Raw genomic sequence first — 21941 nt, forward strand, 5'->3', positions numbered from 1 at the left:
GAAAAAGGAGAAAGCAACTCCCGAAGGAAGAGATGGGCCATGCCACAATCCCTTCGTCTCTATTCTCCTCTTGGGATTTTGGGCATGTACACACATATGCCCAACATGTTTTTCAACCTGTCAGGCCCAAGACTTGAACCATAGAGTTGGCCATGTGGGATCTAGCCACCTTAACCACTGACTGACCCATAGCGTGTTATATTTTAACCAAATTTTCAATAATGTTTATTTCTTTACTGTTTCCCTTAAAAAAAAAAAAAAACTTGTCAAAAGAGCATGTGCTCATCAGAGAGACAGAGAAGGGACAAATGCAAAAGCATGAACTATGGGGAAAAGTCACTCTATAATCCCTTCCTCTCCATTTATTCCTCCTCTTGAGATTTTGGGACTGCATACACAAGACACCCAGCATGTTTTTCAAGCTGCGGAATCTAGGAATTGAACCACACAGTTGGTCATGTGGGATCCAGTTGCCTTAACTCCCAGGCCATGGGCTGGCCCCCTATTTATTTCGTATTATACATCTGACAATTCAAATATCTAAAATTCTAATGGAGATATTCTAAATTTATCCTTTATAGTGTATTCTGACTTTGCTTCAAGATGATGTATGTGTTTGTGTGTGTGTGTGTGTGTGTGTGTGTGTGTGTTGTGAGTTCAATTTTCCTGAGATTGTGAGAATACTAAATTCACTTTTAGTTGTAAAGGATTTGCATTTGCTTCTGAATAGTGCTAACATGGAGCAACTTAAACATAATCTTTTGTTTGGGTATTCCTTGACCCTTAATGGTGGTACATACTTAAGAGATCCTCACAATAGGCCTACGGTTACAAGTTTTCACATGAGATGATCACAATTTTCTTACCTATCACTTTCCAATCACAATGAGGAGTGAGATATATTATTATGCAGATATCCTTTGCAGACAGGTAGAATTTCCCCACCCCACCCATTTTTTTACAGATATTGTAAATTTAGATTTATATAGGATTCTGTTTATTTTCCCCATTTGCTCTTTTCTACCAAATGGCTTAATTCACCCTAAACCTAGCTTCCTGGTATTATCTATCAACTTCAATCAATACAACGGTCAATGTTCATAACTGCATTAACTATATAGCTTCAGTGTGGTCCTTTTTCTTTTCTTCCTTTTTTTTATTTTTTGTTCCTGGCCTTTAAAGATATATTTATACTTTCTTAAAAGTCGGAGTATACTTAAAATTATATTTGTTGTTCATTTTCCTGCATCTTCATGTTTCACAGAAGGTATTTTAGAAGACTTATCTGCCTCACCTCTGGGAATGGAAGTCAACCTCATTTTAACATCTGTAAAGTAAGCTAATCAAATCTATCTCAGACTTAGCCTGCAGATGGATCATTAAGGTGCTGCACTCCCACATGACTGACAACAGTTAGAGTCCAGGACCTGGTGGCTTGGTTTCTCATTCTCACTCCCTACCCTACTCCATCTCTGTTGAACACACATGCCCTATAGAAAACATAAATAAATAAATAAATAAATAAATAAATAAATAAATAAATAACTTTAAAAAGTTTATCTCAGACTAATGTGGAGTTAAGATTGATATTGTTTATAATCGATTAGCAAAAGGAATGACATAAAACTGTGTCCACTAGGGGCCAGATGTCACACAGTGGTAAAGTACTATGCTCTGCAAGGCTGACCTACAAGGAAAGGTTTTGAGTTTGAGTCTGGAGACATCCCTAAATACAGTAGATGTGTTCATGCCCACGATCTGGGGCTGGCTGAAGTTAAGACTGTATCCTGTTGGGGACACTGTCTCTCTCATACCTACATGCAACCTATGCTGAATAAGGAAGAGATAAATAAACCTAAGAAAAAACTGTTGTCAATAAATAATGGCTATTAATATCATTATATATTAAAATTTGCTCTTTTTAAAAGAATTATTTAATTTTATTTATCATTATTATTATTTTATATTTTGCTATACTATACACAGGTTTTCCAGAGAATGACAGAAACCTACAGGGAGAAGGAGGGAGAAAGTGAGAAAGGAAGCCATCAGGTCTGGGACATGAACTGTAGTTGGCCATATGAGAGTCCAGTGCCTTAACCACCATGCCACCTGCCAGTCCCTAGATTGGTATTTTCTAAAAAATATAAACATATCCATAAAATTTTAAAATCATAAAGTACATCATTCTTTTGTTTCTTTTTAGATAGCATCTTGCTGGGTTGTGGTCACCCTCTCTCAGCTTCTCACCCAGGACCACAGGTATACAATATCACACCTGGTTCTTGTTTTTAGATAGGGTGTCGTAATGCTGCCCGGGTCAGTGTAGAGTTCACAATCCTTGTGCATCAACTTCCTGAGTGACTGAGATCACAGGGCCACACCATCACATGTAACCTATACGTCTGGTTAAATATCAAACCCAGGCCTTCCCTGTGGTCCTGATCCATGGAGCATAGCATCTTAGCAGCACACACCACCATGGCTGGGCGATAAAACTTATTCTTTTACTAGATAAATGGATTTCCATTAAAATTAGACCTGAAGACTTCCATGCCACTAAATTTGCCTAGATGGCTTACAGTGCTCCTTTAATCAATATTTGCACATTCTGGTCTATCTGTGCTAAAGGCATATGTCACACTGAAAAAAAAGGGATTCAAAGTAATAATTATCTGAAAAAATTAATGGGTCGTTCTATCAAAGCAGAATTAGCCAATTTAGATTTTTGTCTTTTCTCTCTTATGCTACCTGTTATTTGATATCAGGTGAAACAACTTACAGATAGATTTGAAAAGGATAAAATGGTGGCATTAATAATCCACTAGAAAGGAGAAATAATTACTAATTAAGGGAACTAGTCACTGCTTTGGACTTCTAAATGTATGGTTTGAACACTGAAGACTTCAAAATATATTCTTTAAACCAGCCAGTCCTAATACTTCTAAGCTCATGTTGTAAACTTTTCTTAAAAATTAGGAAACTAGGGGACCAACAGATGGTGTAATGATTACTCCCATGTAGTCAACTGTGGTTCAAGTCTCAGACCCAGCAATTTAAAACAGGCCGGGTGCGTGTGTACATGTGCCCAAGATTCCAGAAGAGAATGGGGGAGAAGGGAATGTGATGTGGCCATCCTCCACTGGGGATCCTTTCTGTCTCTTTCTCTCTCTGTCTCTCTGGCAAGCACATGCACCCTATAGCAAAAATTTCTCTCTATAAAAAAAAAAAAGGAAACTACTTAATTGCAATATCTGTTTCTTAGCATACAGCTTTTCTTTTTAATATAAGCAAAGGATCACAGAGAATGGTGATAATGGTAAGAAATGGTCATATGCCCAGGCATCAAGTGCAAGAGACTAATTGCCCAACAGCCTTTCCTTGGCTTTGTGGCCTTTGCCCTTTTCCATTTCTATGAAATAGGGATGTAAAATATCCTTTATCAATACCCTTTTTCACAAGATCATTGAAGAACTAAATGAAAAAAATGCATATTCAACATTTAGAAGAGTACCCGGGCCTTTATATTATTATTACTATTACAATGCATTTTGTTGTATTACTAAACCATCTCTTGCAGCTTGGTTACTCTAGTAGAGAATAAAACTATTCGAATAATGTAAAAATTATATAGTTTGGTGTAACTTTTGAAGCTATTTCCTAGCTTGCTAACCATCTTTCAAATCATTACTGTGAGTAGAAAATATAGTGCCATATGATTATGAAGAGTGAAAGATGCCTTTTAAAGTGATAGAGATAATTTATTACTTATCTGAATGCAAACTCACACTCTGAAATTAGGAATGGGATCTAGCATATCTCTTTTAAATATTCATAGGCAATAAAAACTCTGTATGTTTGATTGATTTAACAGGCAATTGAATGTTACCTTAGTTCTGCATAATTGCATCTATAAGAAACATTAGGTAGGCAATAAAAAAACCCGACAAACCTCTGACATAGGCATTTAATTGAGAAGAAAATGTGTTAAGGCTCATCTTCTGATGAAAAGTCACTTTGCTTATTAATGGAAAAATTGTGTTTTTTTAGCCAGCCAAAATATCAATAAAATTATGGCTTAAAACCAATTCAGAATTGTAGACTGTAACGCATTTAATAGACTACATGGATTTGGGGGAGAAAAAAATCTATTTAAAAATGCTGTTATTGTAATCATTTTGTTTCCCTACTTCCTCAAAAACAATGTATCCTAAGGCTCCTATCTTCATTGCATCAAAATACCAGTATTTTCAACTATTAACACATAGTCACCGAGAACATCCAGGACTGATTTAGATAAGCAATTACTAGGTAATTCTCTGGCCCAGTCACCATGGTACAATTGAGTGGGAGTGGGGGGAGACCACTGTGCAGTAGCTGGTAATGCATGAGCAGCCCAAGTTCAATTCCTGGGCCCAACATGAACAGGTCAAGTGTGGCAGCACAGGCCAGTGGTCCTAGGTAACTGGGAGGCTGAGGCATGAGGATGGCAACATGGCAAGACTCTGCCAAAAATACCTGTATTTCTCTCCCCCTCTATCTTCTGCTTTATCTCTGTGTCTCTCATTTTAAAAACTGGTGTTTCCATATTACCTAAATTATTTGAAACTGATAAAAAAGGCCCAGCTCATACTCTGAGAAACAGAACAGCTCTGTTACCATCCATAGCGCCACCTGTGCTTCTTAAGGGACCATCAGTTAGTGTAATGGCTATGTAGCTGGACTCCCATGTAGTTGACCGCGATTCACATCCTGGACCCGGTGGCTTAAACTCATGCCGGGCGCGTGTGCGTGCATGCCCATGATCCCGGAAGGAGAATGGAGGAGAAGGGATTGTGGTGTGGCCATCCACCCTGGGGGGTGATTTCTTGCTTTCTATCTCTCTGTGTCTCTTTGTCTGTCTGGCGAGCCCACGCACTCTATAGCAAAAACTTCTCAAAAAAATAAATAAATAAAAAGGACAGTGGGACAGACAGTACATTATCTCTAACATGATATGGTTTTCATGAAAGTCCCAAAGCACCAAATATGCTTAATTTAGGTTATTATTGGTTAAAAAAATCTAATATAAGCATAGTCAAGACTGATTGTAGTTTATTTCAGGATTATTTATTGTTATTATAGATTGAGTAAACTTCACCAAAATGCGCTGAGACTTAAAATGTTTCAGATTTTGGATATTTTCTTTAGGATTTTGGAATATTTGCATAGACATAATGAGCTATCTTGGGGAGGAGACCCAAGTCCAAGCACCAAATTTATTGATGTTTCATATACACTCTATACATATAGTCTGAAGATAATTATATACAATATTTTTTATTGCAGCTTTTTTACTACAACCTAGAACATGAGGCTAGGTATAGAATTTTCCTATTGTATCTTTATGTCAGCCCTCAAAAAGTTTCAGATTTTGGAGCAATTTGGGTTTCCAGAAAGAGATGGTAAGCCTAATAATTTTTTATCTAACATATGCATTTGATTTAACTAGTGGGGATATGCACATTTCATTATTTTTCATACTAGAATATATGTATTTGTTTGCCTACCCCTATCATTGGTGAGATATACACATGTATAATTACACATATACACATATATGCACACACAGATATATTTCATTAATAGTAGATACTCCAGAATACAATCTAGTAAAAAATACAAATTCTATTTATTTATTGAATATTACTATGTTCTTGGTATAGTAACATGTATTTTTAATGCAGTATTTTGTATTTTGCTCGTGAGAAATCCTATGAAACAGGACCTATTAACACAGATGCGAAAATAGAAGCTTGACAATGTTACCAAAGGTCACTTAGCCAGTGAATTATAGGGGGATGTGTCAGTTAGCAATCTGTTGCCTTTCAGCGTTGTTTTGTTTTTGATACTGGAACATTTCTCCCTTTGGCAGCTGGCATGATGTCAAGCTTCCTCAGCAGAAGGTACTAGAGTGACAATGGAGAAAGTGAAGTTTGTTCTGTTTTAGTGTGTTTTCAATTCTGTCTCACTGTAGTGGCTCTGAGTTGGCCTGTGTGAAACTCAGCAGAGCTCATCTCATTATCCCACCCCAACAGTTTCACAACTGTCCGTTATGGGCAGTGCCTACAAGTTTTTGGGTCATCTGGAAAGTCGTGATACATTTTTGCATAGAGAAATACATCATGACTTTCCCGATGACCCAATATATTGGTGCCCCAGTGGCAAGTTCAGCACAGGTAGTAAAACCATAGGCAGCTTCTTGCAGTCTCACTTTTTTTCCCCAGAAGTTCAGCAACACTACTTTCATTAGCTTGCTAGTGAGTTCAGCGGGTACACCAGCCGGCTATCCAGCAAACAGCGTCTTCGTCAGACTGTGAATACTGTCACCATCTCACCCCAATATTCCCTTCACACTAGCTTCAACTCACATGTGATCTCATAGACTACAGACACACTCTTCCCAATGAGATTTGAATCCAGCCCTGGGTATAGTTCCTCCCTTTGCAAGTGAGCTCCTCCCTTGGGTACTATCCATGTAGAGTATTTCCCTTTTATTCCCTTTTACATATTAATTTCTAGTGAGTAGTTAATATTTTTTTGGTATTAAACATTCCCTATTCAAGTGACCATGCAGTTTTTGTGCCCTGCCTGGACCCTGACTAATGCCAAGTGATATTCCAACCCAAGATTTTCTGATTGAAATTTCTATGCTTTAGCAGCTCAATTGGGAATACAGTAGATGATCAACCAAGGTTTGTTGTGCAATTAAATTGTTATTCATTTTTGAGAAATAGCAATGTTTCCTATCAAAGATATCAGAAATATAAGGTCATCGTAGTTTTGTGTTAATAAAGGATTACAAGATAATTACATACGTAGGGCATCTGCTAAGAGCAGGCTGAAGAAAAGTCTATCCCATGGACAGAAGAACAGTATCCTATGGGAACTAGACAATGTCACAGATCAAAATTTGGGTCTCTTCTCAGATTAGCAAAGGTCAGTTTTACAATGTGACTTTTGATTTTTTTGCTGGAATTACAATCTCTTAACTGCCACTAATATTCAAATATGCATAAAAGCACATTCTAATTTCATGTCAGAGTCCACATTGAAATGACCTTCAATTCAGTTGCCACCTAGGAATATCTACTTTGATCCACATCTCCTAATGGTAAAACAATGGTGAAGGGCCAAGGAATTTTTGGAATCCCCTTGTCCAATCCCCAATCTCTTACGATGATATACAAAAATTATGGATAAACTACTTACTTAGTACAGACACAGGGATTAAGACTGGAAACTTTTGCTGACACATTTGCACAGATCCACCCCACCCTTATCTACTTCTGATCAGGATCCAGGGGAGAGGAGACTGTCTGACTCAAGGCTTTCCTTCTAGTTTATAAGCACATAAAACTCCCCCTGTATATTCCCCGAATAATCACCCCATTAGTCTCTTTTATCCTCCCCATACTTTATATAAATATTGTTTTCATGTCTTGTACACACTAGGAAATAGTGAATGTTTTGCTTAAGTAATCAATGTCTGTAAGTTATGAAGGATAGTTTTTTTTAATGCATCTTTTAAAAAAATTCATCAGAGTATACATGTGCTTACAAGACAGACAGAGAGGGCAAGTAAAAACCACCCCCTCTCCCATGGGGAATTGTCATACTACAATCCTTTCACCTCCATCTCTCTCTCCTTTCAGGATTTTGGGCAAATATGCTGGACTCAGGACTTGAACCATACCACCAGCCATAAGGAATCTAGTCCCCCCTTAACCAACACATCATAGGCTGGTCCTTTTCTTCCTTACTACGAAACCATAGAACAATATCTCACCTGTAGTAGATGTTCTCAGTAAATAAATCTAAAGGTAAACATTATTGTAACATATGTTTTCTTCCTGACAATTCAATACTGATTCAGGAGTGAGTACAAAAAGCATCATTTGACTAGAAGAAATACGTCATTTTATTTCATTTTGATTTAAAAAAATCATCCCATGTGTATGAATTCTGAACAAAGACAACTTTTCCATTATATGTAAGTTAGTATGTTAGTATGTTTAGAGTATATATGTATCCAGGGTACTCATAGAATCACAGGTATTATTAGCAGATTATATGTGACTATAACAAATGGCAAAAGGAGAGGGAGAAAAGGAGAATGAGACACAGACAGAGACAGAAAGAGGGAGAGAGAGAAAGAGAAAGACAGTGTATAAGAACAAACTGTAAGGTCAGATAACATGATTTTGGATACTAAATTAACTATTAATATGTGGATTTGAATATACTATTGTTCTTGATACATCTTATTTCCTGTTAAAAATACTGTTAAAATTTTTCTTACAGATTTCTTAATTCTCAAATTTTGAGCAACCTCAATATCTTGGAAGATTAAATAATATAATACACACAGAAAGAATTCACCCTATGTCTGGCACTGGACAGTTTCTGAAACCTAGAAGTTGAGCTAATATTTAAACTAGTCCTCATTTCATTTGTGAGGCCAGAATCTGCCATATATTTATGCAAATTAAAGAGATTTTTCACTTATCTTTATACCTCTTCGTGTAGTTCTCTCCAACGAGAATTAAATGTCTCAAGTTCCTCATTGATCAGTTCATCCATGACTCCACCATCTGTTAGGGTCTGTGCCAATATGCGAATCTGATTCGGGTTATCTTCTGAATGTTGCATCAAATTTTCAAGTGACTGAAACACATTTGCAATAAATTATTATATCTCTTCTTTTTCTAATACATTGACTAAATACAAAACGATCAGTATCTTCTAATTTACCATAATTAAATTATATGCAATTTAAAGAAAAATTTAATTGGGATAATAAAACAAAAAGGAGCATGTTGTTTAAAAAATTATGATGGTCTTCTTTGTTTTTTTTTTTTTTAAAGAAGTTTGTGCCTAAGGGTGCAGGCACTTACCAGAGAGAGAGACAGACAGAGATAGTGAGAGGGAAAGCGAGAAATTACACTCTAGGGGGGATGGCCACACCACAATCCTTTCTCCTCCATTCCCCTCCTGGTATCTTGGGCACCCACACACACATGCTGGTGTCATTTTCAAGCCATTGGGTCCAGGACTTGAACCATGGGCTGCCATGTGGAAGTCCAGTGACGTAACCACTATGCCATCTACTGGCCCCATGATGTCACTCTTTGTCAGTCTTTTTGGATTTGTAGCAGCATTGTGGACTGAGCACTTAAAAAGGGATTCACAGCTAGGACCAGCAGATGGCATAATCGTTACGTCACTAGACTCTCACCTAGTCAACCATGGTTCGAGTTCTGAACCCATCACCTTAAACTCACACTGGGTACATATGTGTGCGTGCTCAAAATACTGAGAGGAGAATGGAGGAGAAAGTGCTGTGGTGTGGCCATCCTCCCTGAGGGGTGATTTCTCACTTTCTCTCTCTGTCTCTCTAGTAAGCACACTCGACCAATGGCAAAAATCTCTCAAAAAAGGCAGGGGGTCGGGGGGACTCACAGCTACTTTCTTCCTTGATATCATCTACCCCACATCATAGAAAAGTAAAATACTCAATTTCTTCACTTCTTTTACAGCTACTGGGATCTAGGTGACATGAGTCTAAAAATATACATAGATAGAAATTCATGAGTGGAGTTTCTTTCTTGAATCAAAGACAGGAACAGTGTCTTATTAGAAATTCCTTTGCCTGGGACCAGCAGTTAGCATAATGGCTATGCCCCATGTAGCCAACTGCAGTTCAAGTCCTGGACCCGGAGGCATAAACTCATGCCTGGTGCGTGTGCATGAGTGCCCAAGATCCCGAGGGGAGAATGGAGGAGAAGGGATTGCGGCATGGCCATGCCCCCTGGGGGAATGATTTCTCACTCTCTGTCTCTCTCTGTCTTTCTGGCAAGCGCATGCGACCTATAGCAAAAAACTCTCCCCTCCCCCCAAAAAAAGAAAGAAAGAAAAAAAGAAATCCCTTTGCCCTTCATACGTTTTCATACACATACAGCCTGGAGCCATCTTTGGAAAGGGAACAGATAAAAATGAAGATGAGGTCGTTCATGCTCAGGAAGGTAGTGCATAAAGAGAGAGCGCCTAGGAGTCTCATCACATGGACAAACCATCATCATCCCTGGGTAAACTCCCTCCAGTCTTCTTTTGGTGATAAGAAAAGATCATTTTACCAGCTTAAGCCATTGCTTGGTTTTCCATTCTTTGCAGCCTGATAATCCCTAACTGGTATACTACTCAGAACAAATAAAGTTGCCTGACTAGACTATAGATGAAAAAAGAATACCAGTGTCAAGTCTAAGCAACACTAGACAACAAGTGATTCAATATCATCTTACATAATTTCAAATATGTCTATAAAATAAGCAATGGACACTGTTTTATAACCAATTAATTCAGTACTCTGTTGTTTTCCTTCTTTGAAAGAAATGGAACTGTCCTGACACATATTGATGGCCTTTGTCTTATGTGCATTATTTCTCAAATTTTAAGCAATCTCTATATATTCTCCTGTTAAATTTTAAGGAAATCAAAATTTAGAGACCTCCTAAATGAGTTTGTACAGGAAATATGATTATAACCTCTAAAATATTTAAGAGGCAATAGTATTTTAGTAACAAAACGTTATTATTAGTAATTTTTCTTGTAACAGACATACATTTTACTACTTTTTTTTTTTAAGTTTTTGCTATGGCTATGTGTGCTTGCTTGAGAGAGAGAGAACAAAAGTGGAAAAATAAGAAGGTATCCCCAGGAGCATTCACCACACTGTAATCCCTTCTCCTTACTCTCCTTTTAGAAGTTTGGACACACAGGCATATCTGGGTGTATTTTTCAAGGTGATGGGTCCAAGACTTGGACCATGCAGTTGGTCACATAGGTAGGTTCCACCTTAACAGCCACAGCACCCATTTTATTACTTCTAATAAACCTCAACTTTGTTAAAAGGTACTTGGATGTATGTATGTACTTTTTTCTTGATATTTCCCAATAAAGTACCTAGATTGCTGAATTTTTTTAAAAGGTGGTTTTAAAACAATGAAGCAAAATTAATGAATTCTATAAATCTTGAGTTGCAAGGAAACTTAGAAAGTAGTTTCTATTCTTTTCCCCTTGTTTTTAGAGATATTTTTACTGTAGGGCATGTGTGATCTCCGGAGAGACATAGGGAGAGAGAGATAAAAAGCAATAAATCACCCCCAAGAAGGGATAGCCATGTCACAATCCCTTCTCCTCCATTTTCCTCTCAGGATCTTGGGCATGTATGCACAAGCACCCAGCATGCATTTTAAGTTGTCAGGTCTGGGACTTGAACCACAGCTGACTACCCGGGAGTTTAGTGGCATAACCATTATACCATCTGCTTGTTCCATTTTTCTATTTTTGACAAATAATGGTCTTGTCCTTTGCTGCTCAAAATGTCTTCCTAGATGAGCAGCAGTGACATTACTGAATAACCACTTTTACTAAAAATAGTAAATAAAACATGAAATATGAATAGCAAAAATTTCCCCCTTTTCTTTTATAAATTTTTTCCATTAATATTACAAGTTTTCTCCCTTTCCTTATTAATCTTTTCTGCACATGCCCTAGTTTTTCAGTGCATCACTTAGAGTGTAATATCAAAAATTTAACAGAGCTCTCTGTCCATTTCATAGGATAACTATATCATCACATCTTTTGTTCTGGTCACTGTCCTTATGTTAATGTGATATGTGATTCCTTCATCTTTTCCAGAAGATATATTATACTGTTGATTCCCAGTGAATGTATCTGAATAGGGCAGGGCCAAAATTATAGTCCATTTGAGACCTCCCTTATTGTTATTGATACGTCTTCTGGTTTTACAATGTTCTTGTTAAAATAAGAAAGTAGATAAAACAAGCTCTACATTTCTGCTCTGCTGTTGTAGGAGTCCATTCTATGCTGTCTAAAGGAAGACTTCAGATTTTCTTCACATCTTGGATAATTTATACTCCTTATTTTGCAGATTTACACAGGAATTACTCTAATACAGCTCTATATACTTACACATGCTAAAACTATATATTAGTTACATACAAATGACAGGCCACAAATTCAATAGAATGATTAATTACATATCAAAAGGCTTTTTTATTTGTTTATTTTTTACAGAGAGAGGCTTTTTGCTATAGGGTGCGTGCACTTACCAGAAAGAGAGAGACGGAGATACAAAGCGAGAAATCACCCCACAGGAGGGATGGCCACACTGTAATCCCTTCTCCTCCATTCTCCTCTCAGGAGCTTGGGCACACACACACACACACACACACACACACACACACACACACTTGGCGTAAGCCACCGAGTCAAGGAACTTGGCGTGAGTTTAAGCCACCGAGTCAAGGACTCAAACCGCAATCTTGACTACATGGGAGTCCAGCAACGTAGCCATTACACCAACTGCTGGTCCCATCAGGAGTTAACATAACAATACCAGCTAGTGATGTAGTGGTTAAAGCATCTGGATCCCAAAGGGCTAACTCCACAGTTCAAGTTTTGGACACAGTGGCTTGAAAAACACACTGGGTGCATGTATCCGTAGCCCTGAAATTCCAAAAGTAGAATGGAGAAGAAGGGATTGAGGCATGGCCTTCCTCTCAGGGGAGTGATTTCTCACTTTCTCTCTTTCTCTGGCAAGGGCACACACCAAATAGTAAACACACATGTGTGGACATGTATGTCAAACACTCATACACATAAACCTTAAATGCAAACTCTTTTAAAATTTACTTACTAAAGGCCTCCAAAATAAAACTTGAAAATGTTCTAGAAGTTCATGACCATTTTAAAAGTACATTTTCAATATCAAAGCATGACCATTTAGTACCTCAAAACACTATATAGAGCATAAATTTGTGATTTAAAATAATTTTAAAATGTGTTTCTGTTCAGTAAATTGTGTATGGATTCACGAAGTGATGTTTTATATTACCATCCTCTTTAGCCCTGTTTCAATGGAGCAAAGTTGTGCATTCAAACTGTCTGCAGGTCTGTAGTAGATTTAACTAGGTAAAAATGCTTCATAAAAATTAGTCACAAAAGACAAATGTTCTCTGTAAGAGATTTTTTAAAACTTCTTTAAAACCTTGAGATCTGAAAGGTTCTTAGAGGGAACAAAGGCTTCATCCAAAGTGCCCTTGCTGAGCGATGCATAGGAAGTATACTCCCCTGTGTAGTTTTCTTTGAAATTATTTTCCATTTGGTACTTGACCTCTTTCAACACTACATATAAATTACCATCGTTTAGATGATTTCACAACTTACATCTAGCACCTCAGAGATTTCCTCAGCTCCACCAGGAACATTTTCAGTGGTTTTAAGCTTCAATTCTACTTCATTTAGCCATTTGTTTGCCTTCTCCAAATATGACAGTAACTCATGCCAACACGCCCAAACTTCCTAAGGAAGAAATACATATCACAGTTTAAATATTTTGATAAAAAATTGAATATGAAACTTTGGCATTCCATTTTTTAAACTTCTAAAAACAACATATTTTTATTGTATATCTTACCTTTCTTGCAGCAGCAGCTATTTTAAAACTTGACTACACAAATCATTATATATTTTTAAAAATATATATACAAATGCATATATAGACCTAGTTTTCTGGCATATGTACTATTATCATTTTCTGTGACCTCCTGAACATGAAACTTTGGCATTCCATTTTTTAAACTTCTAAAAACAACATATTTTCATTGTATATCTTACCTTTCTTGCAGCAGCAGCTATTTTAAAACTTGACTACACAAATCATTATATATTTTTAAAAATATATATACAAATGCATATATAGACCTAGTTTTCTGGCATATGTACTATTATCATTTTCTGTGACCTCCTCTAACCTTTATTATATATAGTTTGATAGTTAAAATTTAAATATAGGTTGAACGATAGCTTTCTCTCAACTAAGTATTATACCATATAATTTTTAAATATTACTAGGAAGACGTATATTTTTAAAAATTTTATTCATTCGTTCATTTTCTTTTTATTTTAACAATTTGATCAGAGAGAGAAAGGGGAAATAATAAAGCAAGCCGTCAGGTCCGGGACTCAAACCTTAGATAGCCAGGTGGGAGTCTGGCACCTCAAACACCATACCACCTGTCGGAACCTAGGAAAACATATTTTACATTAAAATCTAAGGCTACAGCTAAGTACCTATAGCTTTGTATCTTCAACAAGAGACATTTATTGGATAGGTATAGCATTTTTAAGTTTGTTTGCTATTAGTTTGTGGTGAACAACATTATGAATATGTGATCTTTTTCTGTATTTATTGTTTCCTTAATGTATATTATCTGAAATATGACTACTAACAATTTCAAGGATATGATTATTTTTAAGTGTCCTTTGGTATGTATCATGAAACTGATCATATACATAACTACTAATACATAAAAAGGGACAAAACTTTAAGATTGTTACAAGAAAACAGGAGATGATCCTTCTGATAAAGGGATGCAAAAGGCTATCTTAAGACATTTTGTACATGACTGGTCAAAAGAAAAGAGATGAATAAGTCTGACAAGAAAATTAGAACCTACTTATCCAAAGACATCATAAAGTAATTTTAAAAATCCTTAAATAGGGACCAGCAGTTAGCGTAATGGCTATGTTGCTGGACTCCCATGTAGTCGACCGCGGTTCGAGTCCTGGACCCTGTGGCTTATACTCACGCTGGGTGTGTGTGTGTGTGTGCCCAAGATCCTGAGAGGAGAATGTAGGAGAAGGGATTGTGGTGTGGCCATCCCCTCTTGGGGGGTGATTTCTCGCTTCCTATCTCTCTGTCTCTCTCTGTCTTTCTGACGAGCGCACATGCCCAATAAAACACCTCTTCAAATAAAGAAAAAAAAATCCTTAAATCGAAGAAAACAACCAACATTTGTAACAGATTTATAATATGAAAAAAAATCAAGTCAATTAAAAGATGAACAAATAATCTAACAGAAAAATGAAAGAAAGGCCAAAAGGAGCATTTCAAAGAAAAAGAAATGTAGGGATACAATAAACAGATGAAGAGATGATGTTCAACCTCATTAGTACACACAAAAGGATGTAAGTCACAATCAACATGTGACGCTATTCAGTGACACAAATGAGAATTTGACAATTCCATGTGTGAAAGAAGATATGCAACAAAAACTAGACTTACTGCTGTTGGGTATGCATATTAGCCTATCATTTGGAGGGGCCAGCAGATGGCATAGCAGTTACATTGCTGGACTCCTCTATAACCAACTGTGGTTTGAATCCTGGACCCAGTGGCTTGAAAATCACACTGGTTGTGTATGCATACATGTGTAAGATCCCAGGAGGATAATAAAGGACAAAGGGATTGTGACCAGGCAATCTCCCTTGGGGGGGGGGGGTATTTCTCATTTTCCCTTTCACTGTCTCTGTCTCTCTCTCTTTGGTGAGTACATGTTCCCTAAGGCAAAAACTAATTTTAAAAAATCATTTTGGAAAACAATTTTTCATCTCTTTTAGATTAATGTCCACATACACAACATATATTAGAGAAACTTTTGCCAGAAGGCAGGCACAACCACACCCAACAAACTTTTACATAAATAAAAAAGATAGTTAAAAAGAACAGTTATTTTATGACTTTTTGTAATAATACAAAGAAACAAAAACTAAGAAAACAACCATAATGTCCAATGAAAGAAGAATGGACAAATATATTACTTTAAATAGAAAATATAGTAGCAAAAATCCATAAATTTATCAAATAGAACAATATGAATCTTGGGCAAGTGAGTCGCCACTAAAAATCTGTTCTGAATGTGTAAAACTGAACTATTTATTATTTGCACATTCATAGGTGTGTAATGAAATAGTTTTAAACAGAATAAAGACAGGTTTTGAGATCATGGGTTTTTTTGGTGGTGGTTGTAGAAAAGGCAGGAATATGTGATAGAGGATAAGAATATTATCTACTAGCTTTGGGATTGTAAATGTTTGGCAATAATCACCACCACCTGCTAACACCCAATCCCACTACCACCAAAAGTAAAGTCTAAAAAGGAAACTTCATTTTAGAAGTAAGCAAAATTCTATCAGATTTTCCACATTGTTCCTTTGTTAACAGCCCTTATTGAATGATAGAGGATATTTTATCTCTATCTGATAAAAGAAAATATCAGTCCAACCTGCCTTGCAAGCCTATCAACCTTTCACAAAAACTGAAATTAAGTATTTTGCTTTAAAAGGTGATAGAAATCCTAAATCTGGGTCATTTCCAGCTCCTGCTGGACTACAGGCTGTCTTCCTTCTGGGCAACAATCCCAGTGGGAAAATATAAATATCTCCTTAAATACCCAAGGGTACCTGAGAGCTTTGAAGATAAGGGGATGTGATTGGTAACGTGTCTTACTAACTTTGCTGCAGATTGAGGTAATGAACTACCTTGCTGATTTAACCATCAGGATGGATGGCCTCTTCTGTCCTCAGTGCATCTGAAGGACACAGCTGGAGAGGCTGAATGTACCAGCTTTACAGGTCACCTTTGCTAAATAAAATATAGTCTCGAAGCCTGAATGGGAGATAGAAGCCACTTAGAATAACTGTTAAGCTTAACAGTTTGGAACTTAAAATTGCTTTGAAATCATAGAATTCAAAGTGGCTTTGAAGGCGAGTACAAATGAAAAAGTAAACTTTCATTCAGAATGGTAGACTAGCAGATGTGGTAACTGCCCCATACCCTGTGTCAATTGTATTTATCCATTTCCTGGATGAAAGGAAATATTTTAAATTCACTGTTGATCTATAAAACATGTCTTGGAAACCTCAGGAAAAAAAAGAAGAAAGTGCATGTAGAATTTGGGAAACCAAATTTAATCAAACACTGGCATATAATTACAGGGTTTATGATATAAAAGTGAGGATATTTAATGCTAACTTGGGATGAGAAATTAGACTTTGGTCTCATGCATGCTATAAAGATGGAGAAGTGTACCATGCATTCTGGGTGGAAAAACAAGAAAATTTACACCTATCAGGCTATAGGTAACTAGCAAGGAAACAGAATTATTTGGGATTATTGGTTGGGAAATAAGGATCCACCCATAAGAAATTAAAACCCAAGCTTATTTCACACAGCAAGGTAGAGCACAGCATTTTTGGTACCTTGGTAGAGACAAATAACAAAGATTCATAAGGGTCTCCCAAGAGTCCAGAGCAAAAAGCATTTCTAATAAAAGCAACTACTGTGTGTGAGTTCATAAACAACAATAACAAAAAAATCATAAACCACATGAGGAAATTCACTACTTTCAGAGTCATTAGTTGTAACTAATAGAAGAATCCATACCTTATGTCATAGAGATAACAGAACAATTTTAGATCATTTTATAATAAATATGGTTAGCTTGCTGGTATATGTTGCCAGTCAGATTTATTTTCTTGAGACTGTCAGCTAGAACTCACTTAAATAAAGGGGGAGGGGCTAAATTGCCTATATTCTATGTTGAGAGCACATCTGGTATTCCTCTCCATAGGGTCTGGTCTATAAAGAGAGGACTCATGGGGTAGACATTCTGTGAAAGAGAAGAAAGGAGAATTTGGAAAATCAGACAATTGTTCTTACTCATATTATTTTTTTTATGGGGAAACTCATTTGGATCCCTTTATTTTTCCTTCACAGAATCTAAAAGAGAATCACTCAACTTGTGGGTGAGTTTATTTTGGAAGATGTGGTTGTTGTGAATTTCCCGTTGGTAGGGCCAAAGAGTAATTGTGTACAGCTTTTTCAAGTTTTTCATTCCTTAGAATTATGGAAGATGAGTTCTTACAGTGCCTACAGGCCCCGAGTTGAAGAGTTGAATGTGCTAGGTAAGTAAGACCCCAGGGAATCACTGAAGCATTGGTCAAAAAAATGTTATCTTCAACACAATGTGGTATAAGGCTTTCTGCAATAATTAGCCTGAAATTCTTGTTAAATATCACAAGGTACCATGAATAAACAGAAGATATTGGGGGAGGGGGGTGTCAAAGTCCATATGAATAAAGTCAACCTGGATTTCTAACAGACAAGATCAACTATAAAGAATAAGCCAGGTCATGTGGTAATAAAAAACAGAAAGCAAACACCACATTAATTAGTGCGGATGAATGTAGGTGTTAACAAAACGGAATGGCTATTGCAGCCAGCCAAGAGGACATTCTTAGTGAGAAAGTATTTTCCCCACTTGGTCCTTCTGTATCCCAGCTATAGATCAGTATCCAAAAATTGGGTGAGAGGAAGAGACTGTAAGCTTATTGTTTTCTTACTCCTTATCTCTGTACAAATTGCTGAAAAGATAAGATTATATCTAGACCAGTGCTGGTGAAAGATTTGAATAAAGCATATGATTGAACTTAAATCTATCTAAACTTTAATAACTAACGGTGAATAAAAAGTTATGAGATTGGGACCAGCAGTTGGCATAATGGCTATGTCACTTGACCATGGTTCAAGTCCCAGACCCAGTGACTTAAACTCATGCTGGGTGCATGTGTGTGTGTGCCCAAGATCCTGGGAGGAGAATGGAGGAGAAGGGATTGTGGTGTGGCCATCCTCCCTGGGGGGTGATTTCTTGCTTTCTGTCTCTCTGTTATTCTGGCAAGTGCATGCGCCCTATAGCAAAAACCTCTCCAAAAAAAAAGTTATGAGATCAGGTTGAAATTCTGTTTAAGAAACTAACTACTAGGCAGAAAGTGAAGTTTGACATGGTTGGTTGTAGTCATTGGAAAAATAAAACTCAGGTTCATTACTCACTGAGTCTTCTCATACAGACTGCATATGATTAAATCGTTTAACTAAAGGGAGAAATAGAATTAACCACACAAAAGTAAAATATTATGAAAGGGAACAGATAGATTTGTAAAATAATTAAATAAAATCATGATGCATGGAAAATACGACCTTTGAAAAAATATAAACACACATTTATAAGTAAATGTACTGGGTTGTCAGAAAAGTCATGACCTATTTTTCTATGCAAAAATGCATCATGCAATTTCTGAACCAATATATACAGACAGCAGTTAGTAGATTTATCTGTCAAAGGATCAATTATGCCATAGGCAATCGAGGAGAGAATTAAGAACTGGAAGGCCGATTTTAAACATTATCCAGAATTAAGTAGATAGAGATAAAAGTAAAGAAAATATTAGGGACCAGCAGATGGCATAATAGTTATGAGGCCGGACTCCTGCATAGTTGAGCAGAGTTTGAGTATCAGACCTGGCTTCTTAAAACTCACTCTGGGCCCAGTGGCTTAAAATTCATGCTGGGCACAGAGGCTTAAAATTGGTGCTGGGCGAATTTGTGTGTATACCCAAAATCCTGAGAGGAGAATGGAGGGGAAGGGGTTGCTATGTGGCCATTCCCCCTGGAGAGTGATTTCTCATTTCTGTCTCTGTCTCTGTGGCAAGCACACACATCCTATAGCAGAAACCTCTCTCAAAACAATAAAAATAGAAACAAATATTAAAGGGAAACCAAGAATCAGAACAAAAGATGGGGAGATTCTTTATAGATCTAAAGAAGGTTTCCCTGGGAAGTGATGGAGAGCGTGGGAAACAGTCTCTGCAAAGATAACAGAGAACCATTAAAGAAAAAAATAGTAATTTATCTGCTCTTACTAACACACAAGGCAACAAACTTTAAATGAAAGCAAATCTATACACAGACGAAACAGGAAAATTGCAGAACAACGGGAAAATTAAAAGGTACGAGAGAAAATTACAAAGAAGCAATAATTTGATAGCAAAGTCTTTAACATCAATCAATTTCCAAAGGTGAGGGAATAATATTTTCTATGTTGTAAAAAACTAACTGTCCCTGAACAACTATGTGTTCAGTCAGGTTATTCTTCAATACTGTGGGCAAAATAAAGGCATTTTCAATTGTGCAAAATCCAAGACCATTTGCTACTCGCTCAATGAAAGAGCAATAGGAATTCCAACACAGAAGTAACAGGAAGGATGAAAAGCAAAACTGGTCATAGAGACTGGTAAAATTCAGTAACTCTAAATACATATTATATAAAATGTTCATTATTACAATGGAGCAGCAGCAATGGTACTGACTAATTTGGAGGGAGTAAGAATAAGGCACAAGTGAAATCTTAGGCCACAAAACTATGGGAGATGAGAGAGGCACGTTCACAGTTACACCATGCTAATGTTTCTACCATGTTATTGTCAGAGAGATACACAAAAGTATTTTTTCTTTTGAGAAAGGTATTTTGCTATAGGGAACAGGCACTCACTGGAGAGACACAGAGAGAGAGAGATAAAAAATGAGAAATCAACCTCCTTAGGGGATTGGCTACGCTGCAATCCCTTCTCCTCCGTTCCCCTCTCAGCATTTTGGGTATACATGCACACACATACAGCATGAATTTTAAGCCTTCAGGTCTGAGACTCAAACTGCAGTCGACTACGTGGGAGTCCAGCAATGGAACCATTATGCCATCTGCTGGTCCCAACACAGAAGTACTTATAATCACTGAATTTGTTGATTAAAGTGTGTATGATAATAATTATGGGTTTCATAAGATAAAGCACATAAAGTATGTATAAGAGGCTTTCAGAAAATTCACACAAAATCCATAATATGAAAAAAAAAATGAGCTAGTCCATGGCTATGTGGTTAAGGCAGCCATATCCCACATGAGGGATTATGCAGTTCAAGTCCCAGATTCAATGGCTTGAAAAAAACATGCCAGGCACATGTGCATATATACCCAAAATACCAAAAGGAGGGCAAAATGGTGGAGAAAGGATTGAGATGTGACCATTCCCCAGGGAGGTTGCTTTCTCTCAATCTTTCCCTTTCACTGTTTCTGGCAAGCACATGAGCCTCCTGACAATTATTCTTTTTTGAGAGTTTTTTGCTATAAGGCGCGTGCACTCATCAGAAAGACAGAGAGAGATGGAGAGACAGAAAGCGAGAAATCACCCCCCAGGGGGGATGGCCACACCACAATCCCTTCTCCTCCATTCTCCTCTCGGGATCTTAGGCACGCACAAACACACACCTGGCGTGAGTTTCAGCCACCGGGTCTGGGACTTGAACCTTACTCAACTACATGGGAGTCCAGCAACATAGTCATTACACCATCTGCTGGTCCTGCCTTCTGACAAATTTTTTAAAAAATTAAAAATAAAAAAAAGACAGAAATGAAAAAAAAACTGTTCATGAATTTCAAACTGTTTTTCACCAAAATAAATTCTGTTTTGCTTTTTCTTTTTTTTCTTTTTTGCAATAGAGTATGTGCTTTTAACAGAAAGACGGAGAGAGACAGAGAGCCAGGGGGATGGTCATGCCTCAATCTCTTTTCCTCCATTTTCCTCTCAGGATCTTGGACATGCACACACGTGGGCCCAGCATGAGTTTAAGCCACCGGGTCCAGGACTTGAACTGTGGTTGACTACCTGGGAGTCCAGCGTCATAGCCATTACGCCAACTGCTGGCCCCAATGAACTCATATTTTAATCCCAGTTTTCCATATAGTTTTTGAAGTTCCCCCATCTTCTAAACCAGTGAAAAATAAAAAGGAACTAAGATAATTTAGTATCTTCAATACAAATAGAAAATGTTAGAAGTGTGATTACATATGAATGAGATAAAGAAGGATAATTTAATAAATGATCATAAACATTTTGTTATTAATATGAAAATAAATGATTGCTTCAGAAAATGTACTCCTAAATAAATTCTGATGGATTAGAGAGTATCATTTAAATGACTACAGGAAGCAAAGAAAAATGCTTATATAAAGAATTAAGAACATATAAGAAAATTATATTTAAGAATTATATTTTATTTATTTATTTATTTATTTTTTGAGAGGTTTTCACTATAGGGCGCGTGCGCTCACCAGACAGACAGAGAGAGAGACAGAGAGACAGAA

At 36.9% G+C, this 21941-nt stretch overlaps 1 protein-coding gene across 1 annotated transcript in view; it reads right to left on the bottom strand.

The window, feature by feature from the left end:
- The window catches only part of LOC114009667 (dystrophin-like), a 142170-nt gene that overhangs the window by 25470 nt on the left and 94759 nt on the right, over nt 1-21941 (bottom strand). Inside the window, exons 13-14 of the mRNA XM_027775717.1 lie at nt 13291-13425; nt 8557-8706 (exon numbers count right to left, since the gene is read on the bottom strand). Of these exons, the coding sequence (XP_027631518.1) occupies nt 8557-8706; nt 13291-13425 (285 nt within the window). The remainder of the gene's footprint in view (nt 1-8556; nt 8707-13290; nt 13426-21941) is intronic.

This window comes from Tupaia chinensis, unplaced genomic scaffold (assembly GCF_000334495.1).
Source record: "Tupaia chinensis unplaced genomic scaffold, TupChi_1.0 Scaffold000600_1, whole genome shotgun sequence".
NCBI classification, from domain to species: domain Eukaryota; kingdom Metazoa; phylum Chordata; class Mammalia; order Scandentia; family Tupaiidae; genus Tupaia; species Tupaia belangeri.